Below are 24,259 nucleotides of genomic sequence, written 5' to 3'. Positions count from 1 at the left end.
GGTCAGATGAAGCACGTCATTTTATTTCACAAAGACTGTACAAAATTCCTTATAAAACATGGGATAGGTGCCACCTGGTTACCTCACTCTGCCCCCTTCCAAATCCATGTAAGAGGGCAGGTGAAGGTAAGAAGAGTGTGGATGAACAGCATTATGTACAAGGCAAGGGTTGAAGTGATAAGTACAAGTTTTGTCATATTTACACTATTTCACATATTCACAGGTGTACAGGGAGCCAGGAGGGAATGAGTTCAGGCTCTGTAATCTTGTATAAAAAAGCACCAGTGTCCGAGACTGGACACCCACTACTATAAGAGATGCAGGGGTGCCCAGGTTCTGATCGTCACCGACTGATATCCCGACTGGAGTCCCACAACTTGGTGTTGGGTGGCTCAGCCCGAAGGCGGGTGAAGAAAGGATGCTGAAGGGCTTCACCCAAGGTCAATCGCTTAGCAGGTTCATACTCTAGCATGCTTTCAATCAGATCGAAGAGCTGGTGGTGGTCCTCTGCCTCTGAGGTAAGATACCGCTGGTGGAGGAGGGCAGGAAAAAGGTGAGACAGGAGAAATCCTGCCTCTTCTTCAAGGCCCTGCTTTTTAATCTTAGAGAAACATCTAAGGCCCTCCTTGGAACTGACTGGAATGCTTTTTTTTTCCCCAGTGGGATGGAGGTACTGGGGATTGAATTTGGGGACAGTTGACCAGTGAACCACATCCCTAGCCCTATTGTGTATTTTATTAGAGACAGGGTCTCACTGAGTTGCTTGAGGCCTCAATAAGTTGCTGAGGCTGGCTTTGAACTCACAATCCTTCTGCCTCCACCTCCGGAGCTGCTGGGATTACAGGCATGGTGCACCCAGCCTGGAATGCTATCTTACATTGACCAAACTAAGACCAGCATTTCTGATATTACAGCTCCACCCACCATTCCACCAGCACAATTACTCCTTCATACTTTCTTTCTTTTGGAACTGGGGGTCGAATCCTGAGCTTTGTGAATACAAGGCAGAACGCTTTGCTAAATCCCAGGCCTCCTTCTTACTCTCTTTCAGAGTTCTATTTGTAGATCCTTAAGGTCATGAATCTTCTTTAGCTCATTAAAATGTAAGCTCTTCAAATGGTAATTTATTCTTTTCTGTCTGACCTAAAGAATCTAAGACACTGTTTTGACATCTAGGTGTCAAGGTTATAATCTTCTTCCCTCCACAAAGCCACTCCTCTTATCTCACCTTTGTTGACCAATGGTGTCTTCTTTCAGCTTTCTTCCCTTCCTTTCCTAACCCTATGCTTGCAGAAATGCATTCTAGGGACAAACTACCTAAGAATTGACCTCTGGGTGATGGGCTCTATTTATCCCCTGCCTGGCTCACCCGCAGTGGTTTGCAGTTCTCACGAACATAGCGTCCAGCTGAAGTATTCTCATCCCAATCCAGGCGACCCCGGTAAAAATATTTCTGCTTTCTAAAGGGAAAGGGGAGGTTGAGGAACTCAGAAGGTTTTCCTTATTATAGGATTCTTAACTTATTTCCTCATTAAAGAGTAACTGGGGAAGGAAACGAGGGGGCATGGGGTTAGAAGTGATGGACACTATTATCCAAAGCACATGTATGAAGACACGAATTGGTGTGAATATGCTTTGTATACAACCAGAGAGATGAAAAATTGTGCTCTATATGTGTAATAAGAATTGTAATACAGTCTGCTGCCCATATATAAATTTAAAAAATAATTTAAAAAAAAGTGGGGAAAGGGGAGGTATCAAAAAAAAAATTGATATAAAATAGACCAATACTGAAAAGAGAAAATGAAAAGGGTTAAGCCCCTCCCACTCAAAGTTCACCTTGTCTTTCGGATCATCCGAGAAGGGATGGGACCCAGTATCCTTTCCATCATGGCTAGATGCTCTCTGTTGTCATGAGTCTAGGAAACAAAGGCAGAGCTAAGTAATGGACTGACAAGGGGAAGCTGGCTGCTAGATAGACAGCAGACAACAAAATCAAGCAGAAGAATGCCAGGTAGTAGAGTAAGACCCCTTACCACTTACCTGAAAGAGGGTGAAGCCAACATAGTACTCGAAAATGATGCAGCCTATGCTCCACACATCACAAGGCTGTGACCAGCCCAACTCTGAGTGAGAGTGGGAAGGAAAAGATATTATGAGACTTAGAGGGCCCCGGCCCCACCACATCACCTCACACACCTGGATCGCCCTTGCCCTTACCAAGGATGACTTCTGGTGCCCGATAATGCCGAGTGGAGACAATGGTACTATGGTGCTCATGGTCAAAGGTGGCACTGCCAAAGTCTACCACCCGCACAGCAGTGCTTTTCACACTGCGTTCATCTCGCTTCTAGGAGCAAGGCAGAGAGTGAATGAACAACTATACTGCAAACCAGTATTCTACCTCTATTCTCTAAGGTGCCTTAAAAAGTCAACTCTAGCAAATCAAAAAGCTGAGTCAGGGGCTGCAGTTGTAGCTCAGTGGTGGAGCACTTGCCTAGCATGTGCTAGGACCACATAAAACTAAATGGTATTGTGTCCATCTATAACTTAAAAAATTAGAAAAAAAGAAAAAAACTGAGACAGAAGGATCACAAATTCAAGGCCAGCCTGGGAAGCTTAGGGAGGCCCTAATATATTTATACTACACAAATATATTTGTGTTATGTATTACATAAGTTATATAAATTATATTTATATTATATATTTATATAAAATATAAAGCTAGGTGCAGCGGCACACATTTGCAATCTCAGTGAGTGTGGAGGCCGAAACAGAAGGATCCTGTGTTAGAGGATAGGCTCAGCAACTTATCAAAACCCTTTCTCAAAAATAAATAAATAGGTAGATAGATAGATGAGGGCCTGTGGCTGTGGCTCTGCGGTAGCATACTTGCCTGGCATGTGTGAGGCACTGGGTTTCTCAGCACCACATATAAAAAAATAAAATAAAGGTCTATCAACAACTACAAAAATTATTTTTAGAAATTAATTTTAAAAAAGCATGTAGCTAAGAAATAAAGCACCCTGAGTTCAATCCACAGTACTGAAAATGTAAATAAATAAATGGTCTGGGGATGTGGCTGAGTGGTAGAGTGCCCTGTCCCCAGGTTTAAAACCCAGTACCACAAAACAAAAACCTAGACAACTATGGCATGCTACCACACACCACAGAAGATCTCCTGGTTTACTGAAGAACTTTTAAGAGTAAGGAAGCTGGCCATGGTGGGGTACACCTGTAATTCTGGCAGCTCAGGAAGTTGAGGCAGGAGGATCAAAAGTTTGGGGCCAGGGGCTGGGGTTGTAGCTCAGTGGTAGAGCACTTGCCCCGCAAGTGTGGGGTACTGGGTTTGATCCTCAGCACCACATGAAAATAAATGAACAAAGGTATTGTGTCCAACTACAATTAAAAAAAAAAAAGTTTGGGGCCACAGTACCCCTGGCATCAATCCCTATGAGCAGGAGGGGTGAGCCAGACACAGTAGTGCTGGCCTACAATTCCAGCTACATGGGAGGCTTAGGCAGAATACAAGTTTAATGCCAGCCTGGGCAATTCAGCAAGACTCTGTCACAAAATAAAAAAGGCTGGGAATAGCCCAGCAGTAGAGTACCATAAGGTTCAAACCCCAGTATGAGGAGGGAGAGAAAGATTGATTGATTATGGAGTGGCTGCAAGTCTGTATCAGAAGACTATACCCACATGATCGATACGTTGTTTTCCTGAAAATATGTAACATGTAGCAAAAGAGTCAAGAGATGGAGGGGCTGAGGCTAAGTGGTAGAGCGCTTGCCTAGCATGTGTGAGGCACTGGGTTTGATTCTCACACCACATATAAATAAATAAAGGTCCATCAACAATTAAAAAACAGAGATGGAGAGCTGCTTCTTCCTTTGTTTTTGTTTTATACTACAGATTTAACCCATGGGTTCTTTATCCCCAGGTTTTTTTTTTGTTTGTTTTTTTGAGACAGGGTCTTGCTAAATTGCTGAGGCCTTTAACTTTTGATCCTTCTACCTCAGCTTCCCACATGGCTGAGATTATAGGCCTGGGCCACCATGCCCAGCTCTGGAGAGCTGCTTAAGCTCTGAGAGGTCTATCATCTCCAGTTAGTCCAGGGAGCTGAGCCTTCCTTCCTCACAGAAAAATATCTTAAAAAAAACAACAAAAAAAAAAAGAGGGCATTTTCACTCTATTGGAAAGCCCTTTATCCAAGCTCTCTTCTAATTCAGGTCTTCTTAAATCTTTCCCTCCCTATTCTAGTACTCTAGTTTTACCCAGTTGGAGTCAAAGAGGAAAAAAATAAGGGGGGACAGAATGGGCTAAGCAAAGGCTAAGTGGGCCAGCCATCTACCTCCAAGGGCCAAGGACAGACCCTGTTCATCTTACCTTCTCTAGGTTGTAGGTGAGCTCATAGTCGGAATTCACAAACAGAATATTTTCAGGTTTGAGGTCCGTATGTGTCAGCTTGTTATCATGAAGGACTGCAGAGGAGAAGGGCAGGTCAGGCTTAGTTCAGGTGGCCAGAGCTAAGTGGCATCACCTGACCCCAAGCTGAGCACCCAGAGCAACGCTGGTGAAGAAGCAGATCCAGAATCACTAGGGCTGTTTTCTGCTCTACAACTAAATGAAATGCCTGGTCTAAAAAGACCTATTCTTTCTAATGTATCTCAACTGATGGGGGAAAAAAAAAAAAAAAGATGTTTTTTACGGGTGGTAGTTTTGTACTGAATCTGACATGTATAATATCTTGACATTTTGTGAATTCAATTTTGTGAAATTGTATGGCTGTGAACTCAGTGGAAATATGTATTTGTCTGGATTCCTTACCTGGCCCCTTAGCTGAATTATTCCACTTTCCCATTTGCTTTGCTATAACAAAGAATATCTCAATTTAGATGAATGTAAACCTCTAGCATAGAGTACACTGGTCTCTTTGTGTTTGCTAACAATTTCCTAATGGGGGCGGGGGAAGGACATCCTCGAACACTTCAGCTTCAAAGGCTGTCTCCCAGCTCCTACTAGGCTGGGTGTGGAGAAAGTGATGGTGAAGACATAAATCTAGAAGTGATGTCAGAAGAAGATAGGCCAAGATGATAGTGAACAATAAAACTGTGGGTAATTGTGCTTTGACTGTTTAGGGGTTTGACCAGTCCACAAATGAGACAGAAGTGGTCCACTGGAGGGAGGGGCTGCCCCAGAGTCCACCTCAGCCCACCCCACTCACACTTGACGGCCTGGCACAGCTGGAAGGCCATGTGGCGCACTTGGTGGATGGGATAGGGCAGGTAGTTGTTGTCTTTGAGGAAATCGAAGGTGCTAAGGCCCAGAAGCTCAAAGGAGATACACATGTGGCCATGGTAGTCAAACCAGTCAAACATCTGGACACAGAGGCTGGGAAGAGAGATGGGGGAAGGGGAATGTCTGATGAGCTCCCGTCTGCCCACCACCCCTCCAAAAGGAGGGCCTATACAGTTGCTGATTCCATATAATTGTGTAAAAACATGCCAGCTAATATTAGCATAAAATTCAGTTCAGGTAGCAAATGGCCTTTCTGGTAGACCCAAGAGGCACACTACCTTCCAATCTTCCAAACGTTTTCCTACATTTTATTTATTTTTTGATACAAGGGATTGAACCCATGGGTGCTTCTGCCACTGACCTACCCCTTTTTATTTTGAGACAGGGTCTTGCTAAGTTAGCCAGGAGGGCCCCAAACTTGCAATCCTTCCTGCCTCAGCCTCCCAAGTCACTGGGATTATAGGTATGATGTACCCAACTCCCCAGAACTCCTGCCTTAAAAATTCTGAAACAGATCATGCTAAATTGATGAGATCAACTTCAAACCTAAAATCTTCCTGCCTTAGCCTCCCCAATAGCTGACATTATAGGTGTGCACCACCCTGCCCAACTTCCTACAATATTTTAACTAGTTCAAAAACTATTCTATTTTTTTGAAGAATTGTTGAGTGCCAAGCTCTAAACAGTGTGAACCCTGAATTATCAAATGGTCCCTTCTAAACCCCAGCCCCATCTATAAAATGCACTCAATATCAGCCACTCTTGCCCATGTTTATACCTATTGTCTTCTAACAGCTTTAATGTTCTTATTCTTAAAGCCTATAAATGTATGTGAAAATATTACTGTATAAGTGTGGCCTCATTAACATAGTTTAGGCATAAAAGCATACTTTTGGTCTTTTTCTTTTTTTTTTGATAGCTGGGAATCAAACCTAGTGCCTACTGACTAGGTAGACAAGTACTCTACCACTGAATTACACCCCCAGCTCAAAGCACTAATTCATTTTTGATAGATATCGATGCTCAGTTCCAGGGTCATTTTCAGCGTGTATCTCTACAAAAGTCATCCTGGGATGAGGCCAAACTGCAAAGCACTCTTAACTGTCCTGAAAACAAGAGGAATGGATTAGAGAATGTCCCAAGCCCTGCCTACCCTGATGTCGTACTACTCTAAGATGATGAACACAAGATGAATGGATGGAAGGATCTACCCCTGCCTGCCTAACCCCAGCCTGGGAGTCTTCCCTATGCAGGGGGAGCCTCCCAGCCTCCCTCTACACTCCTCTGTTTGCTTACTTCTTGTTGTCAGGGTCCTTCTCATTGATTTTCTCCAGGACATTGATTTCAAGTCGAGCTGCTTCCTTATACTTTTCCACATTCTTAATGATCTTCAGGGCAACTCGAGCCCCACCCCTGTAGGTTGGCAGGGGAGACTTTTGCTAGGTCCTTGAGAATATCTCAGATGCAATGGGGCTGTGTAGGGACTAAGAATTCCTGACTTTGGCTAATTAGCAAAAAAGTCCCAGGTAACCCCCATCATTTCTTTATGCCTAGGAACTGTGGTGTAGGAAGGGGCTGCCAGTTACCTGCGATGGTCAACACACTGAACAACTCGGCCAAAGGTCCCCTCTCCTAAGGTGCTTACAATTTCATCTGAAATAAAAGAGAGCAGGGTCGGGGAGAGGGAGGGAGAGAAGGTGGGGGCGAATGAGTTGAATTGGAAGGAAAAAGGGTATAGCAACCTGGGGTGAGATGAAGGAAGGGGAACAGATACAGATGATCACAGGGGATGAAACCCCTGCATGATTCCCACCACCTTTAACCCAGGGGCCATGAGAGCTGGGAGTGGACAACAGAGGTCAATTCTCAACAGCAACTCAAACCACCCAGATGAACAACACCACGGAGAAAAGGCAAAGAGGCTGTGACTTGGGTTGGCTTGGGACGTTAGGATGGCTATGGGACCAATACAGGCTATAGGATTGTTACGATTTGGCTTGTACATCGCTCTTGTAGCCAGTCCCCGACGTGGTAGATGAGGTGGCCCTCAGCGTCGTCCTCTACACTCTTGGCTCTCCGGCTGCTGTGCTGCTGTCGGGGGGCGGGGGGGGTCGGAGCAAGCCAGGTGTCGGAGCGGGGGCCGGAGGGAGACGGGGTGGGTGGTGGAGGGGTCACCGGTCACAGGCGCCCAGCCATGGGGGACAGACGATGATGGGGGACAGTGGAAGGGAACACGTCAGATGCAGTAAGGCGGATTGGTGTGAGAAGAGAGAGCGGCGTATAATCCCAAGTCCCCAAACCCAAAACGGGAACTGGGAGAGGCATGGGCAGAGCAGAGAAGTGATGTCGTTGCCAATGTCACCCACAACCCCATGCTCTACACAATACCCTTCTGGGTGGGCACAGGTCTCTAACCCCTTGCCCCCACCCAAGCTTGCCTCCTGAGGGGGCCTAAGAGCCCAGGGCTTGGGGGAAAAAGGCAGTTCACAAGGAAGGTCCCTATCAAAGAATGGAAGCCTCTGGGGCAGAAGAATTGCTCCAACACAATAAGCCCCTCATGCCAGGGAGGGCACTGGAGTTCACAAAGGCTCAATGCCCATCCATTTGCAAAGTAGATTCTGGGGCCCTTCAAGAGTCGGAGAGCTTCCAAGAGGGTAGGCAGACTCAATGCCCACATTAGTGTTCAGGCCCCAATGCTCAGCTGAGATCAAGGATACTTCTAACTTACCAGGGTCCCAGAGGGCCTGAAGAAGAGTAGGGAGAGGAAGGGCCTGGGATGACACTCACCGAAGATGAACGGCTGAAAGTTCGGCTGCGTCTCCTCCGCCGCCTGTGTTTCCTTCGGCTGCTGCGCTGGCTGCGGTAGCTGCTATTCTCCCGATGATACTCGTAGGAATGCCGATAGTCTGTGTCATAGTAGGCCTCTCCCCGATCCCGGCTGTAGTCATTGCGCCTGTAGCTGCCACAGTATCGCCGGTCGTATACCCTCCGGTCGGATGAATGGTCATCATAGCTGCTGTTGGACAACATATCCCCATTAGGTGCATCTGTTCAAGCCCTGCCATGCCATAGACAAGGACATGCCTCAAGGAGGACAAAGAGTAATGCCAGAAAAATTGCTCTCAGGCACTTTAAGAGTCACTCTGAGAGGATCAAAGACCAGAGAAGTAAGATGAGGAAGCAGAAGATTAACAACTGCATGTTACCATGACCTCTGAAAAGGAATCTGCAGTACCACTCCCTCTCCTCCTCTCCAGTGACAGAACTGAAGAAAGAACCAGTTCTTTCTTGCGCATTTCTGACTAAAATCCAGCTTTGCTCTAAACCATTTCTGTTTAAACACTAAATTATTAACAGCATGCAGGCCTAACTTTCTCCGAACTTTCTCATTAGCTACCTCCAGCTCATAATCCTTTACACATACTTCCCTCTACCTGAACACAATTCTCCCGTTTGACTCCTACTTGCACTATACACAGGCTCAGATGTCACTTTCTTGGAAAGTTTCCCCTGGACTATAAAGCCTGCCGCCTCAGTTCAACCAAACCTACCAGGTACATCCTGAGTCCCCAAGTTAGTACTTTCTCTCTCTCTCTTTTGGTACCAGAAATTGAACTCAGGAGCACTTAACCACTGAGCCACATCCCCAGCCCTTTTCTGTATTGAATCTGAGTTGTTTAGCACCTTGCTAAGTTACTGAGGCTGGCTTTGAACCCATGATCCTCCTGCCTCCACCTCTCAAGCCACTGCGATTACAGGTATGCTGAACTATACCCAGCCAAGTTAGTACTTTCTCTACAATAACACTTTTTGATCTGTGTGTGGTACTGAGGATTGAACCCCAGGCCCTTACATATACTAGACAAGCAATCTACCACTGAGCTATATCCCCAATCCTTTCTATTTTTAAATTTTGAGATGGGGTCTTGCTAAGTGACCAAAGCCAGCCTCAAGCATGTGATCCCCCTGCTCAGACTCCCGAGTTGCTGGGATTACAGGAGTGTGCCCAGCCAGGATAATACTCTTAACATTGTGGTACAAATGGCTCATTTTGTTATCCATCTTTTTTTGATGTTGCTGTTGTTCGGTGCAGGGGATTAAACTTATGGCCTCACTTATGGTAGGTAAGAGCTCTACCACTGGGCCAAAACTCCCTCTATCCCTTCTTCTCCACCTTGAACATCGCCTTCAACCAGCTGCTTATAGCACAATGCCCTTAGCAAGTAATCAATAAACATTTGTTGAACAAACAAATAAGCAAGTAAACTGGAATCAGTTTCTCCTCCTGAGGCTTCACCTCCGTGAACGAACATGGTAGCTGTCCTCCCGCCGGCGTCGCCGTGTCCGGTCACTACTACTTGACCAGGAACGACTTCTTCGTCGCTTATGTTTTCGGCTCCGATAGTGTTCATGGTAACTCCCCCTGCTACCTCGCTCTGAGGAATGGTACCTTCGGGGATGAGGCATCTGAAAGGGATCGAAAAATGGAAATAACAGGGAATGCTCTGGGTTTTTAGAAGTCTCCTCCAAGGACTGGTTGTTCCAAAGATGTGATGCTGTTTTTTGTTATTTCTATCTTCTTCTTTTTTTATACATGTTTATTTTTTTTACGTGTAGATGGACACAACACAATGCCTTTATTTTTATGTGGTGCTGAGGATCGAACCCAGGTCCCACCCGTGCTAGGCAAGTGCTCTACCGCTGAGCCACAATCCCAGCCCCTAATTCTATCTTCTTTTATTTACCACTCACAACTTCCTTAATCTTCCTAACAATTTGTCCTTCTTGGAAGATACATTCACCTATTAATTTTGGTAAAATACTCTAGAAAGCCCCCTCAGTTCAAATGCTCTACCCTGATTTACTTCACGGATCTACAAAGACCTTCAAGTCTGAGCCACAACTTATTATAGGTAAGTGTGTAGCTGATGGAGACTGCCACAGTCCATTCCTGCTGTGACTAAAATACACAAGTGAGCTATCCTGTGTTCCTCACAAGTTACAGAATAAAACTTTAGTTTACAGTTATATTTTACAGTCATTAAAAGTAAATCTTAAAAAAAAAAAAAAAGTATATCTTATCTCACCAACTAGACTATCAGTGTTCCAAGGGCAGGAATGCAATTTTCCAGAACTCTACATACAGCAGGCAAACACCAAACACTGCCAAGTTCTAAGAATCTGGCCCCTTGAACTATCTTAATCACCTCTCACATCTCTGGTGAAATCCCTTGTGAGAGGTTTTAATAAAGTAGGCCCAAATTACATTCAGTTTTCTGTCTGGCCCCTCCCATCTTATGCTTAGAAGTAGGTAAAAACTTGTTTTTAATTAATATCAGCACGACTTGGATGAGAATGGCCACTTTCCAGTTAATGAAATTGGAATGGTATGGTTCAAAAATCCTTTCTTTCTCAAGGGAAAAAAAAAAAAAATCAGAGAGAATCACTGTCAAAATCCAGGAAGGCAATAGCAGAACAGAATGAAAACAGCCCAAGAACAGAAGTCGGATGGGGGCTGGGAGGATCAGGTGTGCAAAAGGTTTAAGGACTCCAACATCTGGCTCCCATTCTGGGCCACTTCTTGCCAACCTCCTCAAAATGAGGAGGTTGATATTTGATGCATTCTTGGCCTAAAGCGACTGGCAGGAAACCAAGAAGATGGAAGCACAAGCTTCTCCCAGGTAATCCAACCTTGATTAGCATAGCTACATAAATGCCATCTCACCCCATAATACTGCCATTAAAATCCCTCACAGGCCTCCCCCCGCAAAGCTTCTCTAGCTTACGTTTCTCAACTTCTAAACCTTTTCACTCATAAAACCCATAACTAACTCCTAGAGTGAAACTCTTCCTGCATGCTTCAAGTGATACTTCTCTGGCTTCGATTGGACCCATTGCTCCAACTTTGATATTAAGCTCTATTGCATCTCTGGAACCACTCCAATCCTTACCCATCACTCCTCCTACTTTGCCTCCTTCCAACTTTCCCATAGGTTTTTCCGGGTACCGGCCGACCTCCTTTCCCATTTCCCTACTGCACCGATTCGCAGATCGCAACCCTCCTCTTCTCTTCATCTCGCCCCCGTTCCTTGCCCCCAATCCAATCCTACCCCAGTCCGCCCCGCAGTCGCCATCTTCCCGCGCGGCCCCGAGGTCCGCCAACCCGCGCGCTCACCGTTCTGGCGGCGAGGCCCGTGCGCTTGTCCCACAGGAAGTCCGTGATGGCGGCGGCACTGCGGCCGGAGTCCCGGCACCCCCGCGGCGACGAAGTGCGGCTCCACCCCCCCAACCCGGGACCCTGGGACCTCCCGCCCCGTTCCCGGGCTCCGCTCCAGTCCCGCCCGCCCCGGTTCGTCCCCGCCCCCAAGATCCGCTCGGCGCCGCTCGCACCGCCCCCGCCCAGGGCCCGATCCCAGCTCGGTCTCCGGCCCTGGCCTCTCCGCTCCGCCGCCGCCACCGTGAGCGAGCACGCACGCACGCACGCACGTCCTGCGTCGCTTCCCAGCGACCCCCCTCAGCTCCGCCCCCAGGGCCGCGCGCGCCACCACGTGCTCGGCTGCTCGCGGGCGTCGGTCTGTCAGAGCCCGGGAGGTGCTGGAGGCGGAAGTTCCTGGAAGCCGGGAGGGACTCGGGGCGCGCTGGGCGTGTACCTGGTTCGCTCTGCCCCGCCTCCTGTCCTCTCCTATTCCTCCGCCCTCCTGTCCTTTCCCGTCACATCTGTGGCTTACTTATTTAGCTTAGGAGGTTGAAAGGATTGTATTTATAGGGTGTCGCTGTTCGGCAGACCTGACTCTGGTGAGACTTGGTGGTGAGGTCTGACACTTCAGCAGAGCCAAAAAAATCTCCATTTCTTATAGCAGTTTCACTACCCAACCACATCTTTTGTCCTGAACGAAAGTTAAGCACTTGTGGGGCAGGTGCATGGCTGGGGAGGAAAGGGGAGAACCCAGTGCCAAAAAAGCGGGAGGCGTGTTAGCGGGGGAGATCACTTGAAAACTCTTATATGCTTTACATAATATGTAAGAAGTATAAATTTACTGAATCTTTAAAAATAACAGGCAGGAGAAAGACTTTAAGGCAAAGTGGACAATTAGAGACACTGCAGAGGAATTGAGAAATGGTCAGAAAGGAAAATTGGAAGGGAAATAAAATAACTTGAGAAATTAAGTCAGGGAATATCAGAGTGAAGCTAGGTGGAAGATCGTCAGAGATGATGGAGATTAAATCGGTTAAAAAATAGGAGAAATTCCGTGACATAGAAAAGAGGGGGAGTGAAAGAATTGGAAAGGAGTGAAGATTTCACTCTTGCACACTTTCCTAGATCGTTCATTCATTCAACAAACACTTAATGGGTGTCCTCTCTATGTCCAGCTTTTTACCAGGCATAAGTACTCCAGAATTTCAACATATAAAGGAGATGAGACTGTCTTATAAACTTATATTGTCAACCCTGTAACAAGAGCTGTTATAAAAAGTGATGCCCTGACTCCAGTAAGAAATCTCTAGACTAGACTCTAGGGAAAGGAGTTGGAAATCTGTTTCTAGGTTTCCTAAAAGAGATGAGATCTCAACTGTTGGAAAGTGAATTGGAGGAGAATATCAGGCAGAGAAAATGTTTGCAAGGACCTGGAGACAAGGCAGAACAATACATTTCAGCATTATTGCAGTCCTGGCTTTCAAGATAGGGACTATCAGAAGAGAGTTGAAACTAGGTCCAAATTTTGCAGTTCCTGGTAAATTATGCTAAAGAGCTTCTATGCAGTCCTAAAATGGAGAAGTTTGAAGGACTTTACAGCTACATTTGGATTTTAGAAGAATGACTGGCAGGGCTGGGGATGTAGTTCAATGGCAGAGCCTAGTATGCCTGGGTTCAGTCCCCAGCACCAGAGAGAGATAGAGATATGAAAGGAAGAATTTGAGATATTCAGGAATTTATACCCTTTAACATCACAGCACTGAAATTTACCTGTTCATTGGTCTGTCCTTGAGCCCAGATAAGCATGGCTTTATAATATGGCTAAGAGTCCCTAAAGAGTTGCATTTGGTGAAGGTTGGCAGAATCAGGAAATATACTAAGGGTAGCAGCTTGGAGGAGCTCAGAAAGCAGGAATAAGCGTAAGGAGAAAGATGAAAGAAGACGAATGAGGATTGGAGACCCACGGGCGAGGATGGGCAAGAAGAACCTGAAAAGCCATTTCCCACTTCTTCCATTGGCCCCCAACCCTTCGCCTACCCGCAAAACCCAGGACCGGTTTTCCCGCCACTTGCAGGCGGCTCCACCTCCCGGACTCTCAGTGGCTAAAAGCCTGTCAACTCTAGGCCACGCCCTCTCCTTGGCTCGGGCTGTGCTTCGCCGCCTTCTGCTCCGACCCTTGGAGGGCCGCTTTCGGATTGCTAAGCCACACCCACCTCTGAGTCCCCCCAGGACGCGGGCATCATTGGTCCCACCCCCGCCCGCTCGACCGGGTCTTCGCGCAGCCCTCGCCAGGGGGCGCAGCGCCACCCCGCCCGCCGCCCGCCTGCCAGTCTGTCGCACACACCCCCTCCGCCCCGCGCGCCAGCGGTTCCGAGCCCGAGACGCCTCCGCTGCAAGCCCGCGGGGCCACGCCGGCTCCTACTCCTGAGGGGTCGGGGGGCGCCCCCATGGCCGCAGCGGGGTGTGGGAGGCCAAGGGTGTAAGCGGGCGGTCGTCATGGAGGCGGAGCAGCGGCCAGCGGCGGGGGCCGGCGAAGGGACGACCCCTGGGCTGGAGGCGGCGCCTCCCACTGCTCCCACTCCCGCGCCCGCGGCCTCAGGTCCGATCCCCGGGTCAGCTCCCGAGCCTAAGAGGAGGCAGCTCGGGACGCTACTGCAGCCCACGGTCAACAAGTTCTCTCTTCGGGTATTCGGCAGCCACAAAGCAGTGGAAATCGAGCAGGAGAGGGTGAAGTCAGCGGGGGCCTGGATCATCCACCCCTACAGCGACTTCCGGTATTGGGGGCCCGGCAGGGAGGGCGGGAGACGCGGATCCCACCCCCGCGGGCAGCCACGCGCGGTCTAGGCCCGCCCCACCCTCCGAGGTCACTTCATTTCCGGCCCAGGGGTCTCTGGGTGGGGCAGGAGAGTCACCTCCCTCAGCCTAGCCTGGGAATACCTGTGTAGGGTATCCCCGGCCGGAGATCCTCGGTGATTTGTTAGGCTGGGGCGCCAAAGGGGCAAGCACACATCAGAGGATCTCCAGAGACCTGGCTTTCCCATTTCAGGAACCTGGGACCCCATCCGGACTACAGGGACTACCCGAGTTTGGAACCCTTGCTTCTTTCCGTCCTGTTTGGTGGGGATCTGGGAAATTATGTCATAGTCCAAGGGTTAGCCTGAGGCAGCAGCCGACCTCCGCTCTCTCCCCTCCTGTACCCCTACCTCCAGCACCTGCCTAGTTCAGCAGGACAAGCTACAAGAAAAATAGGAATGCTGGAGAGGGCAGGGGTCCTGACAGCCGGTCTGGTCGCTGTCCGTGGTGCTGAACGCAGGGTGTGGCAAGGCGAATACTCAGAGCAATTGAGGTAGCAAAGCCAGGGCACAGTCACTGCCCAGGTGACTCCCAGAAAAGAGGAAAGGAGGTGGGGGTGGGGCCATTTCACAGTCCCCATCAGGCTGTACCTCTACATCAAGGTCGCTAGGGGAGGAGAGCAGCCCTGTCCTTGGGGAAAATGAAGGACAGCTTTTGGATGAGGCAGAGATGTGTGCAAAGCTTCTAACCCGAGGAACCAAAGAAGCAGAATGGCTGAAGTGTGAATCTAGAGCCTTGAAACACAATTGGGAACCCAGATGTTATCTTGAATCCACAGATATACACACTCCTTAAATGTTCCTCTTCCTCCCATTGTCCTTTCCACTTCTCTCTTTACTGCCTCACTCTCATCCCTCAAGTGCACCTTTTCTAGTTCCCCATGGTCACCCTTTCTCTCTCCAGTTCACCCTCATATGTATCCCCAGGAGCTATATCCCCCTTATGATTGTGCTTCTCTCCATCCTTTCTTCTGCATCACCCGCTGGGCTTGTGACCGCCTGTGAGTCAGGCTGTGAAGATGCTCTATGGCTAGGCAAACCCTTTTTCCCTCCCCTCTCCCAGAATCTCACAGTACAGGATTTCTCCTCAGCAGCCCAGGAGAGAGGGAAAGAGGGATCAAGGATTTGTTGTTGAACAAAAGCACACAGTCTGAGGGGTTTCCTGAAGGCCCGTACTGGGAACCCCCAAGCACCTTTCAGGGGCTAGGAGGATTGGTTTTTCAGTCAGAGTCGGAAGGCACTGTGCCCTGGGTTTATACTGGGATTAGATGTGTCCTAGAATTAAAACCACCATTGGTAATTGAGTGCCTCAGATTATCCAGTGATTTTATCTGAGTGAAGGCTTCTCTCAGCTCCCTCCCAACCTCTTATTTCTAAAGCGTCTGCCACAGCAGTGTGGCTCTCCCTAGCCCATACCCTTGCCTGGGCACAGGAAGGTTAGAGAGAGTAGGGAGTGCAGAGCTCAAGCCTTGCTGCCTCGGATTGCCCATGAAGTTCCTCTGTGTGAGCAGACCTATGAGATGCAGTGGAGGCACTAGGGAGGGGCATCTCTGGAATGCTCAGGTCAATGGGGGCAGGACAGACCAGACTCCCCTGGAACACAGATGAGCAGATCCCCGTAGACAAACAGGATTCACAGGTCCAACTGTGCTGGGAAGGAAGAACGGAGTCGGGACGGCTGAGGAGAGTGTGGGGTCCTAGAATAGGAATGGGCAGAAAGCTGGAGATGGGAGAAGCAACAACCTTTTCAGAAAGCTGGGGATAAAGGGTGGGTGAGTCATAACACCAGCTAGTGCTTGTATAGCACTGTCACATCCATTGTTTCAGTGGAAATTTTTTCAACAACCCTGTGGGATTGGAGTACTTTATCTTTCTTTTTTAACCTTTAGGATAGTTAAAAGTGGTGACATAGGTCTTATATAGTAGGGATGATACACACACACAAACTGTCATGTAATAGCTGTCTAGGTTAAGAGGCTGCATATTGCCAGTGGCACAGAAGTTCTCTCATATCTCTTTCGCAAACCCATAAATATGAGAGTACCCACTAAGTGTTCAGCTAAGTGTTCTCATATTTATTTCCCAAACCCACTATTCTTATCATCTATTGATTGATTGATTACTGGTGGGGATTGAGCCCAGGGCCTCAAGCATGCTAAGCACACACTCTACTGCGGAGCTATCCCCAACCCCATATTCGAAGTTTTGTGGTACTCATTTTCTTACTTTTAAAAATAGTTTTACCACTTTTCTGAATCCTGAAATAATGAATGTAATTTAGTTTTGCCTGTTTTTAAACTCTGTGTAAGTACGCTCATCCCATATTATCCTTATGTTTTTTTTTCCCCATTATGAAATTTGTGAGCTTCATCCTTACTGCAGATGTAGCTGTAACTGGGTAATTTCACAGCCACGTAGTATTCCAGACTATGAATATGTCATGTATCACAGAGTATTTATCTTCGTGTCTTATTTATCTATACTTTCTACTGATGAATATTTGGGTTGTTCCCAAATTTAATTCTGTTATAAATATTCCTATATTTATTGCTGGAGTGCTTGTTTCCCTCTGGTGTGTACATACCTAGGAATGGAATTGCTGGGTTTCTGGGAATGCAACTATTCAACTTTACTAGATAATGCTGCACAGTTTCCTAAATAGCGGTTCCAGTTCTCATTCCCAGCGGCTATTAATGTGTAAGTGGACTCATCCCATATTATCCTTATGTTATTATCCTCATTCCGTTATTCTGTGTTCTTGCCCATGTTGGTGGGGAGTCACAGTATCTTCTGTCATTCTACTGGCTGGTGAAATATCGTGGTCTTACTCCTTATCCGCCTCCCTCCTTAGGTTTTATTGGGACTTGATCATGCTGCTGCTGATGGTGGGGAACCTCATCGTACTTCCCGTGGGCATCACCTTCTTCAAGGAGGAGAACTCCCCTCCCTGGATCGTCTTCAATGTCCTTTCTGATACTTTCTTCCTGCTGGATCTGGTACTCAACTTCCGCACCGGCATCGTGGTAGAGGAAGGCGCAGAGATCCTTCTGGCACCGCGGGCCATCCGCACGCGCTACCTCCGCACCTGGTTCCTGGTTGACCTCATATCTTCCATCCCCGTGGATTACATTTTCTTGGTGGTGGAACTGGAGCCACGGCTGGACGCTGAGGTCTACAAGACGGCGCGCGCCCTGCGCATCGTTCGGTTTACCAAGATCCTCAGCCTGCTGCGGCTGCTCCGCCTCTCCCGCCTCATCCGCTACATTCACCAGTGGGAGGAGGTGGGGTGGGGAGGTGGGCAGGGGGGCTCGCAGAGCCCTTAGGGAAGGCTCTGTGGGTGGGGCTCCTGGTGACTTTATAAGTGAAGCATGGTTGAGTTCATTCCAAAGTTGATGGGGGTGAAACAGGTACAGAAAAAGGATTCAGGGGATGAGGCCTGGGGCAGAGTGTTGGGGCAGGAGAGTGGAGCTCAGCAGCTGGACAAACACTTCAGGGTTAGTTGATCCCAGGGTGAAGATGGGGTGGGAGGAGTCTGGAGCTGCGGCTTCAGGACAGCAGATTAGTGGTTCAGAGTGTGGTCTCTGCAACTTCGTGTCCTGTGGTCAGATCCTAGTTTTATTATTTAATATATGTACCTATGGTGTGGTTGGAAAGATTAAAGGAGTTAATACATGTAAAGTACTTAGGCATCTGGTGCCTAGTAAGTTCCGAGTAAATTAACTGTTATTTCTGTTGTTGGAGGGGAAAAGGGCTGCTGGCATTAATCCTTCCATCCATGCCTAGGGACATTTCATTGTGAAATGCCCCCTGCCCTCTTTTTCAGGCCACACCCGGGCAGCTTGTGCAGTAGACCTGTTTGAGTCTCTACTGGGACACTTACAGTGTGATTCAGGGCACATGATTGGCCTTAATCTTCCTACCTATGAGAGTAGGAAGCACGATCTACTTTATATGAGCTGTATATGTGTGCTAGAAACTCCACACAAACACTATCCACGTTTTTTTTTTAATTCAGGGAGGCGGGGGCAAGGGAGAAGTTCAAAGATAATTTGCAAGGCTGGGACTGGAGAAGGACCAGCAGGGAGGGGTTCCTGTCCACAGCAGCCCCTCCTCGGACTCCTCAGATCTTTCACATGACCTATGACCTGGCCAGCGCTGTGGTTCGTATCTTCAACCTCATTGGGATGATGCTCCTGCTCTGTCACTGGGATGGCTGTCTGCAGTTCCTGGTCCCCATGCTGCAGGACTTCCCTCCTGACTGCTGGGTTTCTATGAACCGCATGGTGGTGAGAAGTCCCCCGGCTCAGCTGCCCCTGGGCCTTCTGAGGGCTCTTCTGCCTGAGCAGCAGGGATGGCCTCAGGGAGCAGGAGGTGGGGGATAACCAAGAAAGAAGACTGGAAGAGGTGGGGAGGAGGGAGGAGGGGGGACAGAGACCCAGGGGAACTGTCTGTGTGTTGGAGGGGGTAGGCAAGGAATGGAACCTAAGCAGAAAAAGACCCCAAGCTGTAAAAAGGGCTTTTTTGCTTCAGGGACCCCAGAGTGAAACGAGTGTCTCCTGGGAGGATGGTCTGAAGTAGAAGGGGCAGGCAGAGGACTCAAAGAGAGAAAAAGGGGAAGGTGGAGAATGAGGCTCTGAGGGGCCATGCCTAGCTCTGCAATGTACTCTGCCCCCCAGAACCACTCGTGGGGCCGCCAGTACTCCCATGCCCTGTTCAAGGCCATGAGCCACATGCTGTGCATTGGCTATGGGCAGCAGGCTCCTGTGGGCATGCCCGACGTCTGGCTCACCATGCTCAGCATGATTGTGGGCGCCACGTGCTATGCCATGTTCATCGGTCACGCCACTGCCCTCATCCAGTCCCTGGATTCTTCGCGGCGTCAGTATCAGGAGAAGGTCAGCAGGGATCGGAGAGGGAAGGGGTTGGTGTGGAGAGGTGCTGGAGACTGGGTAGCTCGACTTGAGGCCCATTCTGGTGTATGCCGTGTTGGGTCTCTTGTGTCCTTCCCTGACCCATGTCCATTTGTCCTCTACTTCTGCCCTTGGGCCCGCCCCTCTAGCCATTTCTGTTTTTTTCTGTCACTATGCTATGTGTCTTCCCCATATCCACCATTATCCGTATATCTTGTGGTCCTGTGTATCCACATCGGGCTCCATGTTTCACCTCCCTAACTCTGATCTATGTCTGTGACCTTCCACCCCCACCCATGTCTCTCTGTATCCTCTTCCTGCTGGCCATGGGTCGGCCCTCCAGTATAAGCAGGTGGAGCAGTACATGTCCTTCCACAAGCTGCCGGCTGATACCCGGCAGCGCATCCATGAGTATTATGAGCACCGCTACCAGGGCAAGATGTTCGACGAGGAGAGCATCCTGGGCGAGCTGAGCGAGCCACTGCGGGAGGTGGGGCCGGGCTGGGCCCTTGAAGGGGGCTCTTCAAGGATCTGGGTTTCTGGGGGTGCTGTTTCTCAGGGCAGGAGGAACTGATCAGTAGGTACTCTTATAGGGAGTAAGGCCTGTAGAGGGCCCCGTGGGAGATCAGGTATGTGGGGGGCCTTATGGAGTTAAGAGACTTTCTTGAAGGTCTTATGGGTGATATATGCATGGGTGGGGCTATAGGGATTTCTGTTTTGGGGAGATGGTTCCACCCAGGCCCGTGGGAGGGCTTTGAAGACAGGAGCTTAGGAATGGTCCCAGGCCCACTGTAGCATCGCCATCCTATGACAGATCTTGACCCCAGGGTGGGGTTTCTGGAGACAGCTCATTGGAGGGATCTTAGGGCATGGGGCAGAGCCTACCTGACAGGTCCCTCCCCTGCCCAGGAGATCATTAACTTCACCTGCCGAGGCCTGGTGGCCCATATGCCACTGTTCGCCCATGCCGACCCCAGCTTCGTCACCGCAGTGCTCACCAAGCTACGCTTTGAGGTCTTCCAGCCGGGGGACCTTGTGGTGCGTGAGGGCTCCGTGGGCAGGAAGATGTACTTCATCCAGCACGGGCTGCTCAGTGTGCTGGCACGTGGTGCCCGGGACACCCGCCTCACTGATGGATCCTACTTTGGGGGTTAGCAGATCTCAAGGAGGGAGGAGGGTGGATCACAAACACTGGAGACTGGGCAAATGCTCCCTGGGATCAGGATCCCCTCCGGCTGTGCTGTACAATCAGGGTTCCAGTCCCCTTCCCAGCATGCTCAGAATCTCTAGGCTTGGGGCCTGGGGGTGGGGGGAGCTGTACTTTTTAAAAGCTTCTCAGGAGTTTCCAGTGCATAGTCAGGTCACAAATTATTGAGACAGAGGGCCTTTTAAGACTCTTAGCCAGTGAATCAATCCAAGGATCCTATGAGTTGAGGGGAAAATAGGAATGAAGCAGAGCTCCCCTAGGCATTTGAACTTTGTGGAGCTGCCCTGGTATTAGGATTCAGGGACCCAGCCTGTGGCAGTAGGGGCAGTTCTACCAGCTTCCCAAAGGGACTTGAGACTCATATAACCTCTCAGCCCTCAAAACACCCACCATCCCTCAGCACCCCCATCTGTTACACTCGACTCCTGTGGCATTATTTTTATCCTCCAAGGTAACCCTTAGTGTTTATTCAAGAGGTCGGAGAAGTGAGCTGCCCCAGGTCTCCTCCTGGGGTAGAGCAGTGAGGCTGGGCTGGGCATTAAAGTGGGAGTCTGGAGGCCAGCCAGATCTGCCTGTTTGTCAGCTTTGAGAGAGTGACCGCGCATGGTAGTGTATGCCTGTAATGTCAGCTGCTCAGGAGGCTAGGGGGGGAGGATTGCAAGTTCAAAACCAGCCTGGGCAACTTAGCAAGACCCTGTCTGGAAAAAAAAAATAGTGCAGGGGTGCGGGCTGGGGCTCTAACTCAGTGGTAGAGAGTACCTCTGGTCTCATCCCTAGTGCTGGGGAGAAAAAAAAAAAGAAAAAGGAAAGGAAAAAAGCAGAGTGAGAAAGACAGGAAGCAGTCATCCAGAAATTTGTTTACAGGTCTGGAGAGAGACATGCTTGGAGCATTTAGGGACCCAGGGGTAGGGGAAAAGCTTTAGTTTCTCCCAAGTCTAGGGAGAATCCTGAGACTTCTGGGTCAGCTGGTGCAGGCCCAGTGAGAGGGAGCTCTGGAAATGGGTTCTGAGCCTTCTTCCTACATCTGCAGAGATCTGCCTGCTGACCCGGGGCCGGCGCACAGCCAGTGTGCGGGCCGACACCTACTGCCGACTCTACTCACTTAGTGTGGACCATTTCAACGCAGTGCTTGAGGAGTTTCCTATGATGCGCAGGGCTTTTGAGACCGTGGCAATGGATCGGCTGCGCCGCATAGGTGAGATCTGTCTCCCCTGGATCCCAGCTGTGCCTAACCCCATCTCTATAGCAAGAAACAGTCTCTAGTGCTTCAGGGCCACACCCAGCTCACCCAATCCCAGCAAATGCCCCCAACAGGCCTTTCAACGCTATGGATCACTGTCCTTATCCCTCAGTGTGTCCTACCCCTGGAAACATCCCCCCGAGTCTCCATGCCCTGAGCCCTCCAACTGAGCACCAGTCCCTGAACCTCACCAATTCTGATTCACAACCTCTTCTTCCAACCCCATCTTCCAATCTCCATCCCCCAGCACTATCTCCATACCCTCATCCCCACCCCCACCCCTGACAGCGGTTACCTTCACATTCTTTGGCATCCAACCTCTATCTTGGATTCTTTCCCTATTATTAACTCCACCCTCCTGGAACAACTTCTAGGCAAGAAGAATTCCATACTGCAACGGAAGCGCTCTGAGCCAAGCCCAGGCAGCAGCGGCGGTATCATGGAGCAGCATTTGGTGCAACACGACAGGGACATGGCTCGGGGTGTCCGGGGTCTGGCTCCAGGCACTGGAGCTCGGCTCAGTGGGAAGCCAGTACTGTGGGAGCCGCTTGTGCATGCCCCTCTACAGGCAGCTGCTGTGACCTCCAATGTGGCCATTGCTCTGACTCACCAGCGGGGCCCCCTGCCTCTCTCCCCAGATTCTCCAGCCACCCTCCTTGCTCGCTCTGCTCGACTCTCAGCAGGCTCCCCAGCTTCCCCACTGGTGCCTGTCCGAGGCGGCCCTCTGCTGGCTCGGGGGCCATGGGCATCCACCTCCCGCTTGCCTGCCCCACCAGTTCGAACCCTCCATGCCAGCCTATCCAGGGCAGGGCGCTCCCAGGTGTCCCTGCTGGGCCCTCCACCAGGAGGAGGTAGCCGGCGGTTAGGACCTCGGGGCCGTCCACTCTCAGCCTCCCAACCCTCTTTGCCTCAGCGGGCAACAGGCGATGGCTCTCCTGGGCGGAAGGGCTCTGGAAGTGAGCGGCTGCCCCCCTCAGGGCTCCTAGCCAAGCCTCCAGGGACATCCCAGTCCCCCAGGCCACCAGTGCCTGAGCCAGCCACGCCCCGGGGCCCCCAGCTCTCTGCCAACATGTGAAACCTTTGGTTACACAGGCCTTAGCTATTGGGGTGCAATAGTGTGTGCCCAATGGCAGATGCCTCCCGGGGAAGGCTGAGAGGACCCGAAACACTGCCTATGGGAATGTCTGTTCTTATCACCATGAAGATAGTCTGCGTCCTCAGCTCGAGCATCCACAGCCTGTCTAACGTCCTAACGCATTCATCCATTTGTCCTATGTACCGAGTGCCTACCATGCTCAAGGCACTGTGCCAGGCGCTGTATGTCTCCACTGCCAAGTAGAAGTGACTCAAAGCCCTTTGATAAGGGCACTCCCTGGCCAAGGTCCTGCCAGGTGCAGGCCTGGATCCATGACCCCACCTTTATTAAGCACAAGTGCTTGCCATCACCATCACTGCCAAGTAATTAGATATCTCTGTTTCCCTGCCAATGATCCTGCAGGTTCTGCCCCATGTGGTTATCTTCCTGTCCCCTTAGCATAGCTGGGCACTGTCAATTACCTGTGCCCTCATTGCTGCCAACAAATGTCTTGAATCCTTAGTGTGGGCATCTACCTTTGCCCTCTTACTGCCACCTGTGGACCCACCCAGATAATCTCCTCTAAGAGGGAACACACATCTACCCAGTTCCCTGCGATCTCTGTCCATGTGGTAGAGTTATTTTTCTAAACTGGGAGCTGCCTCTTCCCTGTGCCTCCTGCCCCAGTGGCGTACCCCCCCCCCTTAAACTAAGGGATAATTGTCACCTCCTGACTGTGCTAGCCTAGATCCACCTTGGTAGGGGGCAAGTATCTGAATCTTTATGTGATCTCTTCTTTCCTTTTTTATTTGTCTTATTTATTCAGTTATTTATTAATTTTATTTATTCATTTGCTAATTTGACTTATCGATTCATTTTATCCTTTATCTGTCCTTCCCCCCCTCCTGGGAGGGAGATGGGAGGAGCAGGAGGAGGCAGGACCATACTACACCAACTCTTGTGGTCTTTGTGCAGTGCCATCAGCAATATCAAACCCTCTCCCTACCTAGGTAAAGGCAGGTGGGGCCACCCAAGAGGGGGAGGGGACTATTTTTATCTGTTTTTTTCTCTTCTGGGTCTGCTGTTGGTGCAGGAGTAAGGAGGGCCCCACAGAATCCAAGCCTGGGGAAGAGCAGCCAGCCAGCCCCTCTACCTTCTCAGGGACAAGAGTAATCCCTTACCCACCCACTCTGTCCCCTCTCCTATTCTGCAGTATCAAAGAATGTGGGGCCAGGACCCTAAAATCTCCTTTCCTCCTGGGTGGGGAGTTCTGGGGTTCTTGGTGTGTGGGAGAAGTTTTATAATTGCTGCTAAATAGCTGGGTTTAAAAGAAAATAGAGACACTTATTTTGGCTCTTGGTTTGTGTGTGGGACTAAAGTGGGTATGAGGGAATTTCTGGGTGCAGGAGGGGGCATGTGGCCCAGCAAAGCCATGAGGTGGCCATGAGAGCAGCCAGGGGGAGACAGTCTGCAAGCTCAGC

At 49.7% G+C, this 24,259-nt stretch overlaps 2 protein-coding genes across 5 annotated transcripts; one reads left to right on the top strand and one right to left on the bottom strand.

Annotated features, from left to right (window-relative positions):
* Positions 1 to 2: 2 nt before the first annotated feature.
* Positions 3 to 11,587, bottom strand: Clk2 (CDC like kinase 2). Of its 4 annotated transcripts, none has more exons than XM_027920769.3 (13): positions 11,474 to 11,587; positions 9,596 to 9,765; positions 8,086 to 8,311; positions 7,302 to 7,386; positions 6,885 to 6,951; positions 6,595 to 6,711; positions 5,225 to 5,391; positions 4,387 to 4,481; positions 2,221 to 2,350; positions 2,044 to 2,126; positions 1,840 to 1,919; positions 1,370 to 1,460; positions 3 to 529 (listed from the first exon to the last, which is right to left on the bottom strand). In XM_027920769.3, exons 2-13 carry the CDS (start codon positions 9,763 to 9,765, stop codon positions 344 to 346), a joined length of 1,497 nt encoding a protein of 498 aa, XP_027776570.1. In that variant the 5' UTR covers positions 11,474 to 11,587; the 3' UTR covers positions 3 to 343. The 4 variants fall into 4 exon arrangements, with proteins under 4 accessions (XP_027776570.1, XP_027776567.1, XP_027776568.1 ...); XM_027920766.2 differs by having other exon boundaries at positions 7,302 to 7,389; positions 8,086 to 8,314; positions 11,474 to 11,586; XM_027920767.3 differs by having other exon boundaries at positions 8,086 to 8,314; positions 11,474 to 11,586.
* A 2,403-nt stretch (positions 11,588 to 13,990) lies between these two features.
* Positions 13,991 to 24,125, top strand: Hcn3 (hyperpolarization activated cyclic nucleotide gated potassium channel 3). Its single transcript, XM_027920920.2, has 8 exons — positions 13,991 to 14,268; positions 17,198 to 17,627; positions 18,471 to 18,632; positions 19,023 to 19,241; positions 19,600 to 19,746; positions 20,166 to 20,406; positions 21,494 to 21,658; positions 22,078 to 24,125. The coding sequence occupies exons 1-8, from the start codon at positions 13,991 to 13,993 to the stop codon at positions 22,776 to 22,778; spliced, it is 2,343 nt and encodes a 780-aa protein (XP_027776721.1). The 3' UTR covers positions 22,779 to 24,125.
* Positions 24,126 to 24,259: the final 134 nt, after the last annotated feature.

The sequence above is a fragment of the Marmota flaviventris genome, chromosome 10 (genome assembly GCF_047511675.1).
Source record: "Marmota flaviventris isolate mMarFla1 chromosome 10, mMarFla1.hap1, whole genome shotgun sequence".
Lineage (NCBI taxonomy): Eukaryota > Metazoa > Chordata > Mammalia > Rodentia > Sciuridae > Marmota > Marmota flaviventris.
This window is presented reverse-complemented; position numbering and strand designations above follow the sequence as displayed.